Source organism: Pieris brassicae, chromosome 1 (genome assembly GCF_905147105.1).
Source record: "Pieris brassicae chromosome 1, ilPieBrab1.1, whole genome shotgun sequence".
Classification (NCBI taxonomy): Eukaryota; Metazoa; Arthropoda; class Insecta; order Lepidoptera; family Pieridae; genus Pieris; species Pieris brassicae.
In genome coordinates, this window is record NC_059665.1 from 16,955,914 (window position 1) to 16,978,349 (window position 22,436).

Genomic DNA, 22,436 nt, shown 5'->3' on the forward strand with positions numbered 1-22,436 from the left:
TACGTTGTTATTTCGTTGAGTTACGAAATGTTTTGGACTCGAATGAAATTGTTGAAGGATTACGTTAGGCAATATATTCACAATGGAGACGTGACTTTGGAGAAGAAGAACTTTCACTTGAAACAGTTAACACATGTTTACAAAAGCCTTTTAGATGCCGTGAAAGATGCGAATACTGCACTCAAAATAAAGGTCAGTATTTTTTTTCTATTATGCATTTTTACCTTAATCACTTGTAGTTTTTTCGTTCATCTAATTGATAGCATTCGAGCCGTTAAATTTAATTGCCTCAATACAGAAGTATAATATATCAATACTTCTGTATTGAGGCAATTAAATTCAAACATATAAAATTAAATAGTATGTACAGAAGAATGAAATGAAATACATAATAAAAGGTTTTTTTAGATGTTTACCGACACAATTTATATATTCAGCACAACGGTGACTGAGACTCATTTTCATATTGTTGCCCTTATTTCAAATGTGAGTATATATATTTACATTGTTTTGTTTTGTAACATTTAATACACATTCACTTACTGACAGCTTAAACATTTAGATTTATACTCCTAATTCATAAAACTAAATCACATTAATTGCTCTCTTTTAACTAAATAGTGTTCCTTATTGTGATAAAAGGACACAGTTAATTCAGTTAATACTAACTGGTTTATTTTGTATGATCATGAGAATATCTAAAGTCGTTAATTTGAAACGAACGCTAGTTATTCTTTTTAGTCGCTGTTTGTGATAAGATGAGGTTTGTCACCTCTTCATAATAAGTTAACTGTATTGATAATATCACATACATTATTTGAATTATATATCTAGTGTTTTTCCTAAAATTTATCCTATCGTTCTAGGGGTTCTCTTGGGATCTGATTCTGCCTTTAATAACAGTTATAGCACATATTTACCTAACTTTTCTGAGCATAATATTTTTAGAGTTGGTTCTAAAGGAATATGAAGAAATAAAAGGCATGTTAGCTATGGAGTTAGTAACATGTAAAGGTAAATGACACATACTTTATTAATTATTTTAATATATATTTATAAAATAGTGTAATTATAATTAATTTACGAAGTTTTTCGTCTTTTTCTGTATTGTTTTTCGCTGTGAACAAAAGTGACAGGTTGAGTTAAATTGGACTGATATATTTGTACGAATCAATCAATTATCAATCAAAAATCTAAAAATCAAGGTCACCGAAAAATATTTAAAACTTACAATACGGTAACTTTATGTAGTAGAAATTTCAAAACATGAGAGAATATTCATCTAATAGAGAGAGAGCGAGAATCTAAAAATATATTTTCTTTTCAGATTCTGAATACCATGATCAAATTGCATTAACTATAGAATATTTAGATATAAGGCCACCTCGTTACTCAATATGGAGGATATTTCCCTTGCAAATATCACTTTTAACTGGTTTCGTTAACTGTTCTATCACCTACATAATAGTTTTATTATCTTTTAAGTATTAGGGAAAACTGTTAAGACCATCCATTGCGGATATCGATTATTTCGATATCATCTATATGAATTATCTTCATGTTGTTGTATCGTGTATGTAGGAGCACATTTCAGATTCTATAGTGATAGGACTTAATCACATTAGCATAATACTTATTTATAGAAAATGCCATGTAACTTAGCAATAAATAACATGTAATGTATATTTAATGATATTGAATTCCATCTGCGTCAAAAATATAAAATATTTAAGCGTACGAACAATGCACTAAGCGACATTTTTTATACTACTCGTATTTAGATATTGTTGGTTAGAACAGACATGTTCGAGAGGCTCACTGTGAGACCTACTTCGGGGGCGGCTTATGAACAAATGTGCCTATCTAGAAAAGACTTCAAGAGTCTCCTGAAGTGGGCTCAAAATAACCAGAAGCAGATCAAAATGGATTTAATAGCACAACAACTTTGTTAAATTGGAAGTCCACAGGTATTGAATCTTAGGCCTAGTATCCAAGCGAGTGGAGGGGGTGAGAGTACCCAGAGAAAATTACGAATGTATTTATGAAACATTTTAAGGTACGACCTCCTCTGGGCCCTTCAGTTGGGACGCCTTTCACTGGGCCCGCCAGGTGTAGTAGATCGCCAACGTTTTTCGTATCTGCCAAGCAAATTAATGATATTTTAAATGCCATGTGCAGAGGTAAATTTCCTGGGCACGACGGGCTCAGTATTGAGCATTTATGGTACGCAAGTGGTCACTTACCTAGAGTACCGTCTTCGTTGTATTCGTTATGTCTCAGTCACTCGTATCTACCAGCGGCTTTAATGAATACCATAGTGGTTCCTGTTATTAACAATAGATCTGGTGACATCTCTGACAAGGGAAACTAACGTCCTATATCTCTCGCCACTATAATGGCTAAGGTGCTGAACAGTGTGCTTGACTCGATGTTGAATAATTATATGAATCTCCATGACGCTCAGTTTTGCTTTCAACCAGGACTCTCCACTGAAGCTATTCTATTCTAAGTCTGAAGTATTATACGAAGCATAATACGCCGGTATATGCCTGCTTCCTGGATTTGACTTAAGCTTTTGATCTTGTATCGAATGATGTGCTTTGGAGGAAGATGGCGGAAAGGGTTGTGCCAACTCAACTGTTGAATATATTTAAATTTTGGTATGCCAACCAGAACAACTTTGGGAAGTTGTCCAAAGCTTTCTCTACGTCGTATAGGTCGGAGAGTGGTGTAAGACAGAGTGCTCTATCATCTTCTAAAATATTTAATCTGTATATTAACGACCTGATCGTCGAACTTAGCAGCATGCGAGTAGGTTGTAGAGTTAATGGAGTAAGCATAAACAACCTTAGCTATGCTGATGATATGGTTTCATAATATTTCCCTAAATAGTCCTCGGGTATATGCTATCTTAAAACCTACAAGATAAGATCGATATTGAACGGGAACGCAGGGCAATGGCGACCAGAGGTAATTGTTGGCTCATAGATTTGCGCGTTGTAGTAAACAAGTGAAAATCACCTCATCTTAAGGCGTTTTGTCTAAACTTATACACGAGTAGTCTATGGGTCGACTATACTGTCAGGTCGCTAACTGATACGCGTGATCAATATAATAATAGAGGCTCCTGCCTCGTTTCTGCCCAAGTTTAGTTTATGTTTGTTATTAGAAGAAGGAGAATACACATCACAAGATGTAAAGAAATCCTAGGTCAGTAGTCATTACCATAAAAAACGTGTCAGAATTATTAACAATAAGAATTATTATATACTACGCACCTAACGCTGTGTTAAAAACTTAGAGAACTTAACGCTTTTGTTATGAATATTATATTAAACTATATTTTTTGTATTAAGATAGTTTCAAGGTTATGAAATTTTGTATGGGTTATTATTATTTAGTTTCGATATTAATACGGGTGTGCTGCGAATTTTTTTTATTCTACAGGCATTCAGGCTTACGGTGACAATTTAAATGTTACATTACATGTTAAGGTATGATTATTAGCACACTTATGTGGAAATATACTAAAATTGTACGTGTAAAAAAATGTCCTTTAATTTAACGTTACTAATAATAAAGTTTGGTCAGCGTGAATAAATTTTTTATTTAAGTATTTATTTCTCAAAACCTTGGAATTTTCTTATTTATTATTTTCAATACCACTTGATCCAAATAAGCACATTGTATAATTTAACAAACCATTATGAAACTAAATCGTTATCAAGCTGTTGATATTTCATACGATGTATGTCCAAATGTTTGTGGGTTGGGGTATATTCACTGGTTGTATGTCCGAACCTGTTTTTTTATTTGTCTTTATAACCGTACACAGTGGTATACCACCGTTTTATATACTACCTAAATACTTATACACCAAAAATGTTTTAGTATATTATAATCATTTAAACAATTTTTGTTAAATATAATATTTGCGTGTTATAGACAAGTATTAATAAGTGCGTACATTATTATTTCTCTTTAATCTTAAGGGTATTTAGTACATAAACTAATTTCGTTTTAAAAAATAGTTGTAGCATATACTGCTAACACTAGCCTAGCAAGCAAAAACCGCGTAAAATATAATAAGCAAAACAATAAAGGTAATTACTTTATTTAGTTGTCGTTGCCTGGCATGTCCAATTATATCGGAAATAATATCAAGTGAACATAAGACAAATCTTAGAGCATTGAAAAGATAAGCAGTAAATGCAATAGTAAGTGTTATAATTTATTATCAGATATTTTCCTTCGTAATAAATATTTTCAAATCGGTAATTCTCTAAGTAGCGTAAACTTTTGAAGATTTGATGAGATGTTCTTTACATAATTTATAATCGACCGGAATTAAAGGACGACCGATTAATGATGCAAATCGAACTTTGTAAAATAATCTAAGACATAATTCATAATGTTTTGATAATTTTAAGATACACTAAGGAGCAAAAGACTGAAAGTATTAGGATACAACAAGGCCAGGCCAATCAAGCTGAGTTATATTTGGTGGCAATTTCTAGTAAAGATTTCAACTATATTTTGCATTGTGGTTATTGCAAGTTGCAACCAATAAATCAAACATGTTGTTTTAAAATAAATGAACAGTAGGTACCTCTAAGTTGAAAAAAATATTAGTAAGATTAGATTAGAAGATAAGATTCAAAGTCGTGACTTAACTCTAAGTATTAGTGCCGTATGTGAAAAACGTATTGGAGTTGATACCCGATTGATAATGTTTTGAAGACTAATCACGAATTGTTTCGTAATAATTTATATTTCTAATAGACTTAGAAAGTACACCTTAAGATTCGAATTCTTCTGAATACGTTCATTATAAACAAGTGATCCTACGCTCATAACTATGATTATATTATATACAATAACATATATAGAAAATAACCCCAGGTATGCCAGTCGCAGAAGACCACATTCTAACATTCAAAATCCTAAGTATCCTATATGGATAATTTCGTTATTACTACACTAGAGTCGACGTCATATGATTTTAGAATTAACGACAACATAGACCTCATAGCACACTAGAGACGGGTAGTAAGTGACAGAAGTCAGAGGAGGTCTTTAGCGCTCAGAATGATTAACCACTTCTCAATTGTTCATCCTCGTCTGTCGACAATCGAATTTTTTACGATTAGTCCTTCGAACCTTATTTTCAGCAAATACCCAATTATTCAGTTCGTTCTCAAATAAAACAGCTATAAAGAATAAACAAGGAAAATCGCTCATACGATCACCGTAACGGGACCAATAAAATTCACATGAATAGAATCCATCCGATCGTTTGAAAATTTTTAAATTTTACGACCACGAGACTTGAATAGGATTTTTATGATTGTTTTAGTGCTGGCGTTTATACCTGAATTTAAATGTGTGTTTAATTGCCTGTAAGTAATAGTAAATTGGAGAATAATAAGAGTGACGATAATTCTTAACAGCTATTTTAATAAGGACTTTTTAATAGTTCTATTTAAGCGTTATTCGGCCAGTACTGCCGGCACAAGGTTGATTAGAGAAGTTCATCTTTAAAAAAATCAACGGTTATATTTTTACATTCCATTTAACTAAATTCCATAAAGAAATATTAGGATATTTGTATCATTTTACGTCTATCCTGGTAGCTACTTCATGCTAACCATGTGATAGATAGATATGCCAGAGATCAGAAGATGTTGTGTTGAACTTGAAAACAGACATTATGCATGTACATACTTCCTTTTTAATTAAGTACAACCTGCTTAATATTTATATTCAAGAAATAAATTCTACATTTAGACAATATTTTAACGCCAGACCTGTTATTGTTGAAAACTGTTAAACAAGATTTAATAAAAGTGCAAACAAGTTTCCGCAGGCAAACAAGATGATTTATATCCGTAGTTTCTCAAAATATTAATATTAAAATTAGTTTTCATTTAAGCGGGGTTAGCTTTGACGTGGACGTTAGGTTTCCAGACACTGAAAAATGGTTTTCTTCGAAGATATTTTACAATGTAGACCGGATGATATGGAACAAAAAGAAGACGATCTATGAATAGGTTTTAGAACGTCGTTTATAGTATAGTTAATTGCCGTCGAACGGAATAAACACAATAAATGGCAGATATAACAGGATATCCGTAAACTTACCTAGCCGTGACAGATTTGAGGTTGTACTGTACTATTAATTGCATACTTGGGGTGAGATTGTTTAAAGGTAGACGAAACGATAGCGCGTCCCGTTTAATTGCGAATAGTATCTCTAGTCCACGCGGCACGCGATGATTATGGTATATTGTAAGACGGATCATTCAATCAAACGCACGTCCAATCAGAATTAATGCACCCCATACATTACTCATACATTCTAACCTTGTTGTTCTGTAGTCATGCCGTGTTTTTGGCCCTAGTGACTGTTACCCCTAAATTTCGAATTAAATTTCTCAGCTACTTAGCCTACTACTACTTAATATGTCATTATTTGATGGAAATATAAAGGCAGATTGTTGCATAGAATATATTATTAACATTGTCCAGGTATTACTGATATTGTCCATAAAAGAACCTTGAGACTTTTTACCCCAATTCTTCGAGTCGCTATATTTATAGATACTTACTTACAATAAAATCAGGATCCCAACACAGGATTTTCAACTCGAAGTAATAAAATTCACATGGAGGTCAAACCGTACCTAAAAAATAAAATGCCAGATACGCCAATGGGCGAAGTTTGGGAAAGGCGAATATATTTTCAGTTTAGAAAGTTTTGACGTGACGTCTAATAATTCGATGGAGCCGGCTGCACGCACGAAAAAACATGACTCATGCGGCGTTACCTTGAACTGAGGCGTTCCATTTAAGGCTTGAAGTGCAAGCGAGAGCGCGGAATGAGCGACAAAGAGGCACAATCAGCCTCCTAAAAAAATTGACATAATTGTATTTATGCGTACAAATAAATGTAACTTGATCAATTTAATTGTAATTTCCATTTACCTACTTCTCTATATCCAATCTATATCAAACAAATGAAATTAAAATTTTCTTTTGAAAGAGCAACCATTCCATCAGTATTTTCTTATGACGTTCAACTATCGTCAGTAAACCGACTTTACAGACAACCGATTTTTTTTTTGTATTACATTTTACATTAAAAATTGTATATAAGAAAGTCAAGGTTTGTATATCACACAATACCTACCATCTTTTAATTAAATTTTAATTGTATCGAAAATGATAGCCGAGTTTAAGAGTAATTTAATTATAAGGAGTAATGAAAAACGACAAAATATAAAATATAATTTATTTATTTACTTACATACCGTCATTCTCGAACATATAACAAAATTGATCTACAATATCTCTATGTAGTACTAAATAACAAAATACAAAAACCTTAATTAAAATGGAAAAAAATTTAAAAGAACCGATAAGTATCATTATTATACAAATGTCTACATGTTAGATAGCTCTTCAACATTCATTTTTTTATAGAACAGGGCCTTCACTTTCAGGGATCTCTCTCAGCTCTAAACGCAAAATTGAACTCTCTGGGAGTTCAAATTTGCATTGCCGGCCAGCCGTTTAAAAATGGGTTGAGATTTAGACATACTCATGAGACTGAGAAACGAGACTAAGCGCATACTTATTGTCTTAAGTTTCGTTTCTGAATTTCACACTATGACTTCCATATGTCTAAAATCCAAAAGGTTTGGACGTTCAGAAGTCATGATTAGCGCTTGAGCATATTTGTTACTAAACGAAAACAAGAAAGAAATATCCCTTAGCTTGAGCTTTCAAAAACTGACATTATAGTATTAATTGTGCCGGTACAAACCCGGCATTAAAACGAGAAACAATTAAGGGATGGACGATAATTTTAAGTATTTCACATTGTCATTGTATAAGTAAAAATAGCTATTTACATACTACAATAAGTCATAAAAATAGTTACTAAATCCATTATCTGTATAGAAATTCAAGTCCGGTTAAACACCATATTTAACTGTATTCTGTATACGAATGTATACAACTCAGTTAAATGCTAAATACCTACCTGTTTTGATTTTTAAGCATATTCTATAGAATAGGAAAACGATTGAATACGTGGTTTAAGCCGGTAATTAAAATAAAATATATTTACACCTACACCAATAAAATTAATTACTAAATTAAAATAGCATTATCGTTTACCTTATCGAAAATCTTGCACATGCTGAAACAACTTCATAAAATGTATAGTTAAGTTATCTCTCATAAAAAAAAACATTTTGCCACTCAACAAAAAAACTTACTGTATAATTGGCCATGCATAATATAATACACAAAATTGGTATGCCAATGGATATGAAAATTAATTTTAACTATAGTAGTGTCAAAAGAAAAATATATTGAGCCAAATACTGTCAGTACTAAACTTTCAATTAGAGTTTTCCTTCTTATAGTCGACTTAATTAGCTAATTCTGTTATCCGTAATTAGCAATTAAAATGCATATCGATTATTCATGAGGCATTTTATCGTAAGTATCTCAAAAAAACTTAATTAATCAATCTTAGTAAGCTTTCCAGAGCTTTTCCATAATCTATTACATACATTTAATTATATTCGAGATCATTGTCAGTAGGCGCTCGGGGGTTATTAGCGACCGCTTCCGGATTAACCGAGTGTATTTGAGGCGGATTCATGATCCGTCTCGAATCCGGAAAACGCAAAACATAATCCGAATCTAATCTATCGATTCTCCGTTCGGACCACGGTATCGCGCGGAATTCCGAATTCGACGTTGACGGAACTGAACTAAGCCGCGGAATGCGTTGTGCTAAATTTCTGATTCTCGAGTTTTCTTGATTGCGGGAAAATAAATGTTGATATCGAGCTATTTCGTTCGGCTGAAGGGGTCGCGCGTCGCGGCCTATTCGTTGTATGGAAATTTGCTTGGTCGTGTGGTTGTCTGTTGTGGGGTGAATCAGAATACTGTTTTGTTGAACGCGGGTTGGGGAGGGGAAATTTAAGGCTAGGAAATCTGGTAACGGAACGCAGTATACGCCTAACTCGTCCTGAAATTTCAAAAATATAATTTTGATAGGAATATAAACAATAATAATCAAGCTTTTACACATTGAAAGAAAACACTTTTTTACCGGATTAAAGTTGTATTATTATAAACTTATAATTATTTTACATAATTTTAAGTTTATATTATTATATAATTATATTATAATAATACAAATAGCTTTAATCCGGTAAAAAAGTGTTTTTTTTTTTCAATAATAATCAAATTAGCAAAGGAAATTATCTATATACCATTTGCCGTTTAATAATAACTAATACATAATTACTTACACTAGAGTTAGGCGTTCTCTCTGCATCCGAGAAAAGTGGTTTCCTCTCCAAATCGCTACTTTTCTCAGACGGTTTCTCTTTCACTTCCTCTAGGGGAATGTCTGGAACGACTTGCAGATCTTCCGGTGGATTTGGCACAACAACATAACTAGCTATAATACTTGATAGTTGGTCTAGCACCTGTAAATGTGTTTTTTTCTTCTTAATTCGAACCCTCTACTATTACAAACTCTTTAGTCATATATGATTAAAACTATTGTTTCAACAGGGAAAGTCAAAAGATATTTTACTTAATATTTGTGTACAAACACAATAAAGCAAAGTCCAGTTTGCCGTTCGGCCGAACGGAGTATGCAAGCATTCTCAAGTAACCCCTGAACGCCCATATATAGGCAGAGCTAAATTGCCTGTGTTGAACTGTGAAGTGTTCTGCCTAATATGTAGTAAATGTAGCAACTTTGTGCATACTATAATGTTTTCTAAACTTATAAGTAACTTACTAACTGACGTATACGTACTGACTGACGTATAATTTACAACATCGACATAGATTCAATTAAAGTTAACGTGCGTGTTGCCTTGATAACCATTATATCTATTTAGAGATAACATTATTACCATGTTTACAAAATGGCCTAAATTATGTAAGTTTAAAAAATAAGCTGTCCAAACTCTTGTCATAAGAGGAAAGATCTCCACAGGCTTTAAATATCAATTACCTGATCGGCGACAAGTCTATGTTTAGGATCCTTTACCAACAGCCTCTGTATGAGAAACACTGTGTTGTCAGAAACATGGACTGGGTTGCCATCCCTGAAATATAAAACATAATGTCAAATTATCAATTAACACATATCCAAATATATATATATATCACACAATCGACTTTGGAATTAAATTGAAAGCAAAACACAAATACACGTAATACAACAATTTAAATCAATTATGATTTCAATTTGAACTGTTTTACCTAATTCATAAACATATACTTACGGTGGTATATTGTAGTTTGCAGCTTGTATCCTACTAAATAACTGGGCTAGACTTGTATCACAGAATGGAAATTGTCCATACAACATTGTGTATAGAACAACTCCTAGTGCCCACATATCTGATGGCTTGCCTAAGTAAGGCTTACACATTAGAACATCTGGTGATATGTACGCTGGAGATCCTGAAATAATAAATTTATAAATTTAGGTAGGACAATCATCCTAAGTACTAGGCTACTGCTATAGGCTACTGCAATTGGTTGAAAATTGTCAGGCAATTTGTGTTGATGGCCACTTGACAGCTCTATGACACAAGATTATTCTATAAGCATTGAAACAACATTTCCTTCAGTTTTTATAATATTTTCTGTTTCTCTTGTATTGATATTTTTTTCACTTTCATGCTCATTTTGTTTACCTATAAGTGATTGTTACATTATCCTACCACTAACTAAGATTCATGTGGTCTGAAGAGATTCTTATTATTTATAATACTAATTCAATTGTGATTTTTGTTAATATATTCGTCAGACTTAGATGAAAGAGAAAGTTACTTATTAAGATAAATGGAGTGGTAAAATAGGTCAGAATATGTTATTTAGTCAGAAATGATAATATTTCGACAGAAATTACTTTTTATACATTATATATATTAAGTAGCTCAATAGTCATACATATACAGTGTCAGATTGGTGGCCTCATATTGGGCACTTTTACCCTTACCTTGTACTTACATGGTACATGCAATTTTACCATTCATGCAAGCTTGTCTTAGAACCAAATATTAAAATTGGGTTAAATCAATTTCCAATGATAAATTTACTTTAAGGAAAAATTATAAGGTGCATGAAGGCAAAAGTAATACAAATGTATATTTTAATATTCATTGCTATTTTAATGTATGTTGAAAAATTTATCATTCTACCCTTTTAAAATTAATATAAAAAGATACCTCTCTGATCCTTTAATAAGTCTCTATCACTGCCAAGGTGTGTTCCCAAACAGAAATTTGTTAATATCACCCGTCCTGTCCTTTGGTTTAACACAATATTGCCTAATTTTAGATCTCTGTGCACTATGTTTCTCTGAAATAAAAAGCATAAAGCATATTATTTATTAATAAAATATTTCCTATGATTACAAAACAATTTGCATTTATCATGACATAATAATTGATGTTAAATATATTATGCTATGCAAATCCTCCGGTTTAGATGGCTTTATACAGGTGAGAGTTTAGCTTTCAACAACTGACTTCATGTCTTCTAAAGCTGCACCTATGAGCTTATACAGAATTATTATTAAGGACACAGACATATTATCGGTTTTACAATATTATAGAAAATCAAACACACATTTGCATAACTTAATTATAGTAACTAACCTTATGTAAATTAGCAACTACTCTCACAATATCATAAAATATCAAAATCGCCTCTTTTTCAGGTACTTTCTTGACTTTTGTAACATACTGTTGTAAATTAATTAACTCGCTCCCTTTTTCACTAAATTGGTGGGCACTGACACAGTCAAGCACAAGAAAGAGCCTTTGTCGTACTCTACCGGTATAAATAAAACCTGGCCCATTCGGGTTGGGAGCTTCTTCTAGAGCATGATCCTGTAAGACAAAAGATAAGATAACAAACATTTAGTTCTACTCTTACATAAATTAATTTAACTAGCTGGACTGGTAAGGTAGAAAAACTTGTTTACCTAATAATTAAAAAGCTAGTATAAAATTTATATAATGAGTTATATAGATATAAAATTGAAAACTATTTTTTTCTGGAATTTTAGGAATCTTAATAAAATCAATTATTCTCTCAGACTATTTAATAATTAATATAGCTAACATTTCAAAACTTGTTTGTTTATGAAACTGGAGCCAAGTTGCATTATGCAATTAATTTATTATACTATGGAATTATTTATATACCTTAAAAAGTCCATGGTGATGTCCCACACCATCCCGATCCTCTAATAATGATAATAATGAATACTCTGTATGTAACAACATTTTCCCCTGTCTATCATCTTGTGTTTCAGGCTGGCCTTCAGGCTTTAACGTAAGTATTTTTATTTGATAAAAATCGTCACTTTTCTCCTTGCGTGCCAGGCACTGTACAATGCTCTTAACCGGACTAGGGCCCAATTTTGGCCCAAGCAAATATGGCCCAGCTTTACGTACAACCTTGTCGGGAACAGGTGTGCCAGGGGCTGGAACATCAGTAGCGTTATACAACACTTTTATCTTCTTTGAGTGAGTCGATGCTCTCTTTGAATTCTTTAGCACTGAACTGGATGTAGAGTTTGCATATGCTGATAATCTAGGAATCTTGGGGTTTGGTTGTAATAACAAAGGTCGTGATCTCTTTCCGTGATTCACAGTACTTTCTGTTTTTTCTTGATCCATCATTATTTAGTAAAGGTAAGCATATGATATTTGACACTGAATCGAAAAAAGGCTTTTCAAATATAAAATTGCTTAAATATATAATGAATGTATATAATGAAAATACTTTTATTTATTTAGTGGTGTGTGAAATTAAAATTGAGATATCTACACACAGCCACAGATCATGTAGAAACAAACACACGTCACACAGATATGAACTATGAAGTATGAGACGGCCTCGACCAGCGATCTAGACAAATACGTTTTTTCCAGCCCAGCGTGACCCTATAATCCGGAATCCTAGCTGAAACGCGAGTATTGAGTAGTCATCGTTGAACGAACGGACAGTTTGTTCTACTGTTTTTTTGAGACGTGAACGAATACATTAGTTTATCGTCCACTCGAAAACTACGCTACTACTAAGCCCAAGAAGTTAAAAGAGTATTCCAATATCGGGTCACCCTTATTTATTTAATTAATTTAAATTTAAAAACATGATTAAATATTTAAGAATGAAAATCATGTTTCACGGCTAAAAATACTAAAGTAGAATATTATTAATATGATTACAACAGGCAACAGCTATGTACTTGTTTCACAACATTGCGTGATCGGTGTTTCCTTATTCCAAGATGTATATGACATAAGACATTGAAATTTTGACAGATTTTTTAACCATGTTTTTATTGGATCATAAGATTGTGTGGGATCTTGTCGAATAAATGTGACATAATAATCATAACGAAAAACATTTAATTACTGAAAATTTAAATTTAACCATAACAGTATGTGGAAAGGTCTTAGGCTTACACAATCTCAACTTTCGAAGCTTCACTTCAAGGGGCACAAACTACAACCACTTGGTGTTCCGGCTTTAGATTCTGTTCTAAACCAGTGGTACGAATTTTGCCAGAAACCACCCAAAGGATTTGAAAAGTATTTTCAGCCAGGAACTAGTAAGAAACAGCAAAAGAAACCTGAAAAAGATGATTCGCCTGCGCCATCTAAATCTTCACCGCCACCTCCAAAGGCGAGTTCACCTCAAGATAAATGGAATATCAATATGTTCAACACTCCTGGCGGTAGGGGAACTGGACGTGGTGGTTACGAAGGACAAGATCGTGAAAAATGGATTATGTTCGGTGCTTTGGGTGTAGTCACTTTAATTGCCTCAATTGCATATTTTGAACTAAAATACCGAGAAATTAGTTGGCGTGATTTCGTAAATTCATATTTAAAGAAAGGCATAGTTGAAAAACTAGAAGTTATTAATAAAAAGTGGGTAAGAGTAAGATTACAACCAGGTACTTTTGAGGGGAAAGTAATATGGTTTGCAATTGGCAGTGTTGATTCTTTTGAGAGGAACTTGGAGAATGCTCAAGGAGAAATGAATGTAGAACCACAAAATTTCCTACCAGTCATATACAGAACTGAAGTTGAGGCATCAAGCTTAACAGGAATGCTGCCGACATTATTAATAATTGGATTTTTAATTTATATGATGAGAAGATCAGCGGACATGATGGGAAGAGGTGGTCGTAAGGGTGGAGGACTTTTTGGAGGTGTAATGGAATCTACTGCAAAATTAATAAATCCATCTGACATTGGTGTAAAGTTTCAAGATGTAGCTGGCTGTGAGGAAGCTAAAATTGAAATAATGGAGTTTGTGAACTTTCTAAAGAATCCACAGCAATACATTGACTTAGGGGCCAAAATTCCTAAGGGAGCTTTACTTACTGGCCCTCCTGGAACAGGAAAGACATTACTTGCTAAAGCTACTGCTGGAGAAGCAAATGTTCCATTTTTAACGGTTTCTGGTTCAGAATTTTTGGAAATGTTTGTAGGTGTTGGACCTTCCAGAGTTAGAGATATGTTTTCAATGGCTCGTAAGCATGCTCCATGCATTCTTTTTATTGATGAAATTGATGCTGTAGGTAGAAAGCGTGGTGGCCGTAGTTTTGGAGGCCATTCTGAGCAAGAAAATACCTTAAATCAGCTTTTAGTTGAGATGGATGGATTCAATACAACTACTAATGTAGTTGTGCTGGCTGCCACTAACAGAGTTGATATCCTTGACAAAGCCCTTTTAAGACCTGGCAGATTTGATAGGCAAATCTTTGTCCCAGCACCAGATATAAAGGGTAGAGCCTCTATTTTTAAAGTGCATTTAACTCCATTAAAAACAACTCTTAATAAACAAAATTTAGCCAGAAAAATGGCTGCTTTAACACCAGGTATTTATTACAATTTTTATTATGTAAAATACTTGAAATTATAAGCTTCCCTTAATCTAGCCTAACAAAACATTTACTACTTGAACTGAATTACTAATTTACTTATTGTAATATGTCAATGTAAATCTAAGTTTATGTGTCTACCTAAGTTGACCTAAATGAAAGGCAGGCAGTTAGTATCTTCAATAACAGCTAATAATATTATTATTATTAGCTGTTGTTGAAGATACTAAACATGTTGTTAGATCAGTTAGAGAATATTAATTTAGAAATTTGTCCACTAAAATAATGTAAGGTAAGAACTTTATCTATTAAATTAATATTCTTTCATAATATTTTAGGTTTCACTGGTGCTGATATTGCAAATGTTTGTAATGAAGCTGCACTGATTGCTGCCAGGGAACTGTCTACTGACATTAGTATGAAAAACTTTGAACAGGCCATTGAAAGAGTTGTTGCTGGTATGGAAAAAAAATCAAATGTCCTGCAACCTGAAGAACGAAAAATTGTAGCATATCATGAAGCTGGTCATGCTGTAGCTGGTTGGTTTTTAGAGCATGCAGATCCCTTATTAAAAGTGTCCATAATACCCAGAGGGAAAGGTCTTGGATATGCCCAATATTTGCCTAAAGAACAGTACTTATACAGTAAAGAACAGTTATTTGATAGAATGTGCATGACACTTGGAGGAAGAGTAAGCGAAGAAATATTCTTTGGCAGAATAACAACTGGTGCTCAAGATGATTTAAAAAAAATAACTCAGAGTGCATATGCACAAATTGTACATTATGGAATGAATACAAAAGTGGGCAATATTTCATTTGAAATGCCACAACCTGGTGAAATGGTTATTGATAAACCTTATTCAGAAAAAACTGCTGAACTGATTGACTCTGAAGTAAGGGTGTTAATTAATTCTGCCCACAAACACACAAAAGAATTGTTGGTCCAGCATAAAGGTAATATTGAAAAAGTTGCTGAACGTTTGCTGAAACAGGAGATCCTTAGTAGAGATGATATGATTGAATTGTTGGGTCCTAGACCTTTCCCTGAAAAGAGTACTTATGAAGAATTTGTAGCCGGCACAGGTTCATTAGATGAAGACACTACTTTACCAGAAGGCCTCAAGGATTGGAATAAAGAAAAACAGCCTACTATCCCACCTCCAGAAAGTATACCCCCAGGTCCCTCCACAAGTAAAAATTAACATTAATGTAGATGCTTGTTGCATTTTTAGTCAGTTTATGTGTAATAAATACATTTACCTATAAGACTTAAGGGATTTTTGTTTACCACATTGTAGGTTTTTTAATAATTGTTATTAGTTACTGAGATACACTTAATGTGTGGCAAGACAGTATTCAGTTATTGATCATAAAAACATTTTTTATAGCTAGAATTTATGTATCACGCTTGTTAAAAAAATAAATTGCTGTAATTACCCCAATGTTTTTTTCCTGTTTCAAGAGATGAAAATAATTTACAACAATTTGGAGTACCAATATATTTAATTGGCCACTGGCTGAAATTAAAATTTTTACATTTAACCTCTCCTCCACATACAATGAATTAAGGACAAGCACCGTCACGCCATCTTTAGTGAACTATACATAACACCGAAGTGTTCTATAGAGTGAGAGGGTAGCGATATTGTGCTAGCCCTGTACATAGATCCAAAGGAACAACATTAACAAAAAAAACAGGGTTATATTAAAATTATAATATGAAAATATTCAAATATTGACCGAAATGCATTCAGCCTTCTTTCTGTTCATTTAAATATTCACTACATTACTTTATACATCACCAATTTCTTAAGTAAATTCAGCTTTTGTACAATATAAAAAGAATCTTATATTTAATATTCTATGTTATCTGCGTATGTGTACAACACGCCCGCACTCTTATACTTGATCTAAACGAGCGAAGAATTAAAAGAAATTTAACAAAAATTATGGTAATTATTACAAGTACCTACACTATTTTCTTTATTCATGTTCAACATTTTATGTCAATATTTAATTAGTATCTATTCTTAAGACCTAGCCTATGATATTATTAACATTATAAATGACAAAAACGTATCTTCATGATATCATTCAACAATAATCCATTAACAATCGCAATCCATTCGCGCGTCTATAAAACGAAAAAATTAAAACTAATCTCAGTAACAACTCTATCAATGACAGTCTCTGACTTTTTCCCCTTTTGGTTTCCTACCTCTTTTCTTCCCCGACGTTACCCCTGCTAGTAACATTGCTGTTCGCTTAGCAAGACAAGATTTACAAAACCAGTCCTCCGTTGCGCCGGGCTCTTCTGTAATCCCGACGCATATCCAGTGGTACCAGCCATCACAACCATCGCACCCTATCATAGGCGAACCATTATCGGGCCTGCCGCACGCTGGGCAAACCCAAACTTTGTTTCCATGTTCATCTACATAATATGGAGTAGGCAAGGGTCCACTGGGTTTATCTAGAGCTGGTTGTGATGCTTCTTCTGTAACTGAACCTGTTTCATCATCAAAATTTTCCACATGCCCCTTTTTAGACAAAGGCTTAAATAATATTCTCTTGTACTTCGAATGACTTGATGGGGGTCGATTCTTTCGTTGAGGTGAAACCGGAGGAGAAGATGATGCTTGAGCTTCTGGTTCTCCAACATGATTGTTTTTAGAATTTTTCTGTTTTGGTGGCCGTGTGACCAGTGCTGAGATCTGTGCAAGTTCTGGTGATCTACTATGTTCACGCGATACTGATTCGTCTTTTATAGGAGAATCATCTTCTCTTTTTATAGGTTTAATGTTTAACTTAAAAGTATCAGGAGAACTTGGAGGCATAGGAGAGTTTGAATTTGAAGATCCCAACTTTAGCGTTAATTTTGGTACTAGACCATCATTAGTAGCTAACTTTTCTTTCTTTTTCTCCTTCTTTTCTTTTTTAATCCTATCCTTGATCTCTTGTCTCTCTTCTTTATCTTTTTTCTTTTCAGATTTTTCTTTACTTTTATCCTTTTTATCTTTTTTCTTCTTAATTTTAACACCATCTTTATCTCTTTTTTCCTTTTTATGAGATTTATCCTTTCTCTTTTCTGAACTTTCACCTTCTTCCTTAGAAATGACAGCTACATCTTCTGGTTTTGGGGGAATTGGTTCAATATCTTGTGCAGGCTCAGAATTCTTTATACTTACAGAAGGTTCTGGTGTTGGTAGCCTGACTGGCTGTGGGACTGGTAGTTCTTTAGGCGGCTCTTGTCTAACTGGTTCAGACTTTGGAGGATTTAATTCTATTGTTATATCAGGTTGCACTGGTGGCATTTTATAGACATTAGATTTGTGTTCTTTATTTGACTTTGCTTTTTGTTTTTGTAAAATATTTGGAATGGTTGATGATTTGTGCTTGTCATGTCGATCTTTTTCATGGCCCATTCCAGGTGACTTATGCATCATTCTATCTTCATCATTGTCTACAGCTATAACTTCTAAACTTGGCCGTCTAAACATTGTAGGAATCTTACTTGAAGATGATCTTGATGTATGTGGAAAATTGCCCATATTTGGTATAAGGTGATTAGGCAACCCTGGTAGAAAGCTTGGCCCTGGTATCAATCCGGGCCCTCCACCTAGCGCAAATGGATTGTTCATTAAATTTTGTGAATGCAGGCCTCGCAAAGCTGGATTATTAGCTAAACCAGTTAAAAAATCATTACCTAGTAGACCGGCATTTGGTATTAGCCCTGGACCAGGCATCATACCTCGACCAGGGGCCATAGTTGGAAAAAAGGGAAATCCAGGTGGTAATTGAGACACTTTAGACTCTTTCTTTGGTCGACCGAGTTTTGATGGTTTGTCATTTAGTAGTTTCATATTTTTTTTATCTGCTGTGTGCACCATTTCAAATGCTAGTTGTTGTTGTTTCTTTAATTTAGCTTCTAACTTGGCAGCCTTGTCTTTCTTATCTTTGTGTTTCTTTTCTTTTTTTACTTTTGGTGTTTCAGTCAAAAGTTTAGGAAGAGCAGCTTGCAAAGATTTATTTATTGATATAGCAGGCTTTGGCTCAAACGGCAACATCCTTGTTGGGGGCATTGCTAAATTGTTATCCAAAGAATCATCATCAATATCTATAACTTCATGGGCTCTTATGTCAAATTCTTTTGCTAAATCTACTGGACTGCTATTGTTATTATTAACAATGTTTTCATGAGGTTTTAACCTAAGTTCATCATTAGTGGAATTCTGCAATCTTGAGATTATAGGATCAGAATGTAATCTTTCAGTTACAACTTCAGTAATATTTTTATCTTCTTTAGATTTGTTCGATATTCTTTTAAATATATTAATCTTTGATCTATCTGGCTGGGATGCCAATTTTTCTTCTTCATCCACCACTTCCTTTTTAATTTCTCTATCTGGTATAAAAGAAGATGCAGGTTGTTTATTTACAGAGAGTGGATTTGAGACAAGTGGGGATTTGGAAATGGGGATTTTTCTTGGTACGGGTATTGCATCCTCAGGTGGTGTAAAGCTTTTTAAAACAGGTTGAGGTGAAGGAAAATCAATTGGTTCTTGTTTAATAACTGGTCTCAAGGATTCAGTAATAGCTAGTGAAGATGGTACTGATTGTGGAAGCGGTAAGGGTTTTAGAGGCGGTGGTAACATCTTCGGCGCTGGCATTGTCACATGATTATGATGGGCCGGATGAATATCTTTACTTCGTTGAGGAGGATATCCAGGTGGATACCTATCTAATTTACTATTATCTCTAGATTTACTACTTTCTCCTTTATGACTTTTATCTTTTCTTTTACTTTTCATAACTTTCCCATTTAATAACTTACTTTTCTTTGTCTTCTTATCTGATTTTTCTGCTGACGGTACTTTTGCAGTATTAGTATGGTGAGAATTAACTTTATGTCTATCATGGTGTTTTTCAGAAATGATTGTTGGAGGACGTGCTTCTGGAAGTTTTCCTTCACGGGCTGGTGATAAAAAGCCAGACATAGTCATCATCACACTGCTTATTTCTCTTGTTCTTTCCTCCTCATCTAGCCGTAACCTTGGTCGTTTACTATTGGGTAATGACACAGGATCATTAGGTCTCTTGAAAATATCCTTAGATTTTTCTGGACTGTCTGTAACTGATATTTCAGGACTTGTGCATGAAGTATTTTCAACACCATCAAAACCATTTTGACAAATCTCAACAGTACCAGCAACAGCTGGAGTGTCTCGCTCTTTTTCAGGGTACATTGGTGGCAAATGTTCATGGACATGCATTGGCCTAGTAACAACTTCATGGCTACCAGGCTTGAGAAAGTTCAGGTTAGATTCTTTAGGTTTTGGAAACCTTTCTGTTCGGACAGGAGGTGGAACAGGTGGGACACAGCGTGTATATTCTGCCAACTCTGGCAACTGTACATGAAGATCACGAAAAACTAATCCTAAATCGTCTAAGGTTGGTTCAGTCCTATTAAATTGCTCAGCATGTTTGTTAGCTTGTGTTCCCAATGCACATATATATTTTTCTAATACGTGAACTAAAATATCCAGTGGGGTTGAATTTATTCCATTCCATCCTATGGTTTGACATATTTGCGCAACATTCCTTCGAAGTACTTCACGAGCGTATGCCTCTGACATTATGACACCAACAAAGTTATCTGGAACAATTGAAAATATCAACATTAAGAACTTTAACTAAGTCGTATTCTTGTTTGTTTAGAATGTTACTTAAAAGTCACAGACAAGCAAAGAACATGGTTTCTATACATAAATAAAGATAGCTAAAACAGCAATTCTCATCATTTTCATACCTGCAAGTGTCTAGTGGTATAGAGACGATATTGCGAAGAGGCGAAAACTTCAAACATAGAACACATATGTATGCTTCTGTAGATTCCTCGTTAAATAAAGACCATTTATACAAAATTATTTACCAATTAAAATGCAAATAAACGAAGTGTTTACGTAAAAACTTCTCAGCATTCTACAAACACAGTACCCCGTGCGCCATGATTGCATTTTGGGTTGTCAATGTTCAGTGTTGCAAGTCAACAATAAATAAAATGGCGGTCTATTAAGGAAGCGTTCCTAATAGTAATTGTTTATTTTAAAATCGTCGTAATACATTCAATATATTATAACTTATGTGTGTATGAATAAAACTCATAATGTGCTTTCTTCCTTGGGGGTGGTACTCATTTATCAAATTACCACTTACCATTAGGTAAACCCAATTGTTTGCCTTTTGAACCCATTGAATTAATTGTGTCATTCATATGCATTTGTTAAAGTCAGTTAAGTGACAATGACAACGTTAATTGGATACATCATAAAGTGTTATTATTCGCATAAAATAAATAATATATAATTACTGTAATATTCAAGATAAATTATTTACATATAATATAAGATTTAACATGAATATTAAAGATATTCTTTCGTAAAATTTTGAAAAGTTAGTCATTTCTTGTTAACTGCGGTCTTTTTTATTTGGAAGGGAAATCCCGAAACTAAAATATAATTATTAAGAACCAATAATTATCCATCCATATGGTCCTTTCCATCGGTCAGTTTCTATTATTCATGTTACTGCAATAAGGAAACACTAAATAAATAATATTAGTACGCTTTTAATCTAAAACATAGTAATAAGTATACACTAGCCCATGATATGCTCCAATAAATTTTGATCAGTTTCATAAGTTTGTGGTAGGTAGGTACCTTCGGCTGTGGCCTTCGTAATTTGCGCTTTAACACAAAAAAAAATATTTTTGTTGTTAATTAACCGCGCTTTATGTTCTTACGGATTTCAACTACAAGGGGATTGAAAGAACTTCCCGCAATAGCTTTGAGTGCACATCGGGAGTAACTATATACGACGTAGGTTGCTTGTGGATAACAAAGGATCGTATGAGTTGCTTTAAGAATAGCTACTAGTTCAGCTTGATATACGGAATAGTATGTAAGTAGTTTGAAGTTATGACTCTCAAATTCGGCACCATTTTTCCATAAGAAAACACAGGCACCGACCAATTCGTTTACTCTACTTCCGTCCATATATAGATTAATTTTATTTATTTCTTATTATTATTATTTATTAACACTTCGTTACATTACAATATAACTGATTTACTGCTGGTGCGTCTATCTTAGGACGGCCTTGTTCTCTAAACGCTATAAATTTGATATCACGTTAATTGGAGGGATGAGGAATACGTATCCATAATACTCTTTGCTTCAGGTTACCTTCCAATTCGGACTTGGGTATTAAATCAGTATACTTAAAAATTTGTTCCGAAAATTTGCTCGGATGTCCAATTTCTTTACAACTCAAATTAAATGGACGCTCGTAAACGGTGATATGTGGAATAATAGTCTAAAGGTATGTATGTGCGGACTCAGCTTCCGCACCCACACGCTCAATAGGTCCATTGTGCGTAAAGTCCTGGCTAACTAAGCCAGCCTTCCAAAAGCACAGAA

At 33.6% G+C, this 22,436-nt stretch overlaps 3 protein-coding genes across 4 annotated transcripts; 1 reads left to right on the top strand and 2 right to left on the bottom strand.

Moving 5' to 3' along the window:
- Positions 1 to 7,277: 7,277 nt before the first annotated feature.
- On the bottom strand, positions 7,278 to 12,881 carry LOC123715490 (serine/threonine-protein kinase 40-like). The gene is made up of 7 exons (XM_045670550.1): positions 12,261 to 12,881; positions 11,709 to 11,942; positions 11,277 to 11,409; positions 10,326 to 10,506; positions 10,052 to 10,145; positions 9,333 to 9,512; positions 7,278 to 9,046 (listed from the first exon to the last, which is right to left on the bottom strand). Exons 1-7 carry the CDS (start codon positions 12,738 to 12,740, stop codon positions 8,585 to 8,587), a joined length of 1,764 nt encoding a protein of 587 aa, XP_045526506.1. The 5' UTR covers positions 12,741 to 12,881; the 3' UTR covers positions 7,278 to 8,584.
- Positions 12,882 to 13,293: 412 nt separating this feature from the next.
- On the top strand, positions 13,294 to 16,231 carry LOC123715404 (AFG3-like protein 2). Its single transcript, XM_045670432.1, has 2 exons — positions 13,294 to 14,953; positions 15,295 to 16,231. The coding sequence occupies exons 1-2, from the start codon at positions 13,507 to 13,509 to the stop codon at positions 16,158 to 16,160; spliced, it is 2,313 nt and encodes a 770-aa protein (XP_045526388.1). The 5' UTR covers positions 13,294 to 13,506; the 3' UTR covers positions 16,161 to 16,231.
- A 217-nt stretch (positions 16,232 to 16,448) lies between these two features.
- Positions 16,449 to 20,974, bottom strand: LOC123708367 (transcription initiation factor TFIID subunit 3). 2 transcript variants are annotated; one of them, XM_045659052.1, is made up of 3 exons: positions 20,768 to 20,974; positions 18,665 to 20,614; positions 16,449 to 18,577 (listed from the first exon to the last, which is right to left on the bottom strand). In XM_045659052.1, the coding sequence occupies exons 2-3, from the start codon at positions 20,592 to 20,594 to the stop codon at positions 17,136 to 17,138; spliced, it is 3,372 nt and encodes a 1,123-aa protein (XP_045515008.1). In that variant the 5' UTR covers positions 20,595 to 20,614; positions 20,768 to 20,974; the 3' UTR covers positions 16,449 to 17,135. The 2 variants fall into 2 exon arrangements, with proteins under 2 accessions (XP_045515008.1, XP_045515002.1); XM_045659046.1 differs by having other exon boundaries at positions 16,449 to 20,614.
- Between the last annotated feature and the right edge of the window lie 1,462 nt (positions 20,975 to 22,436).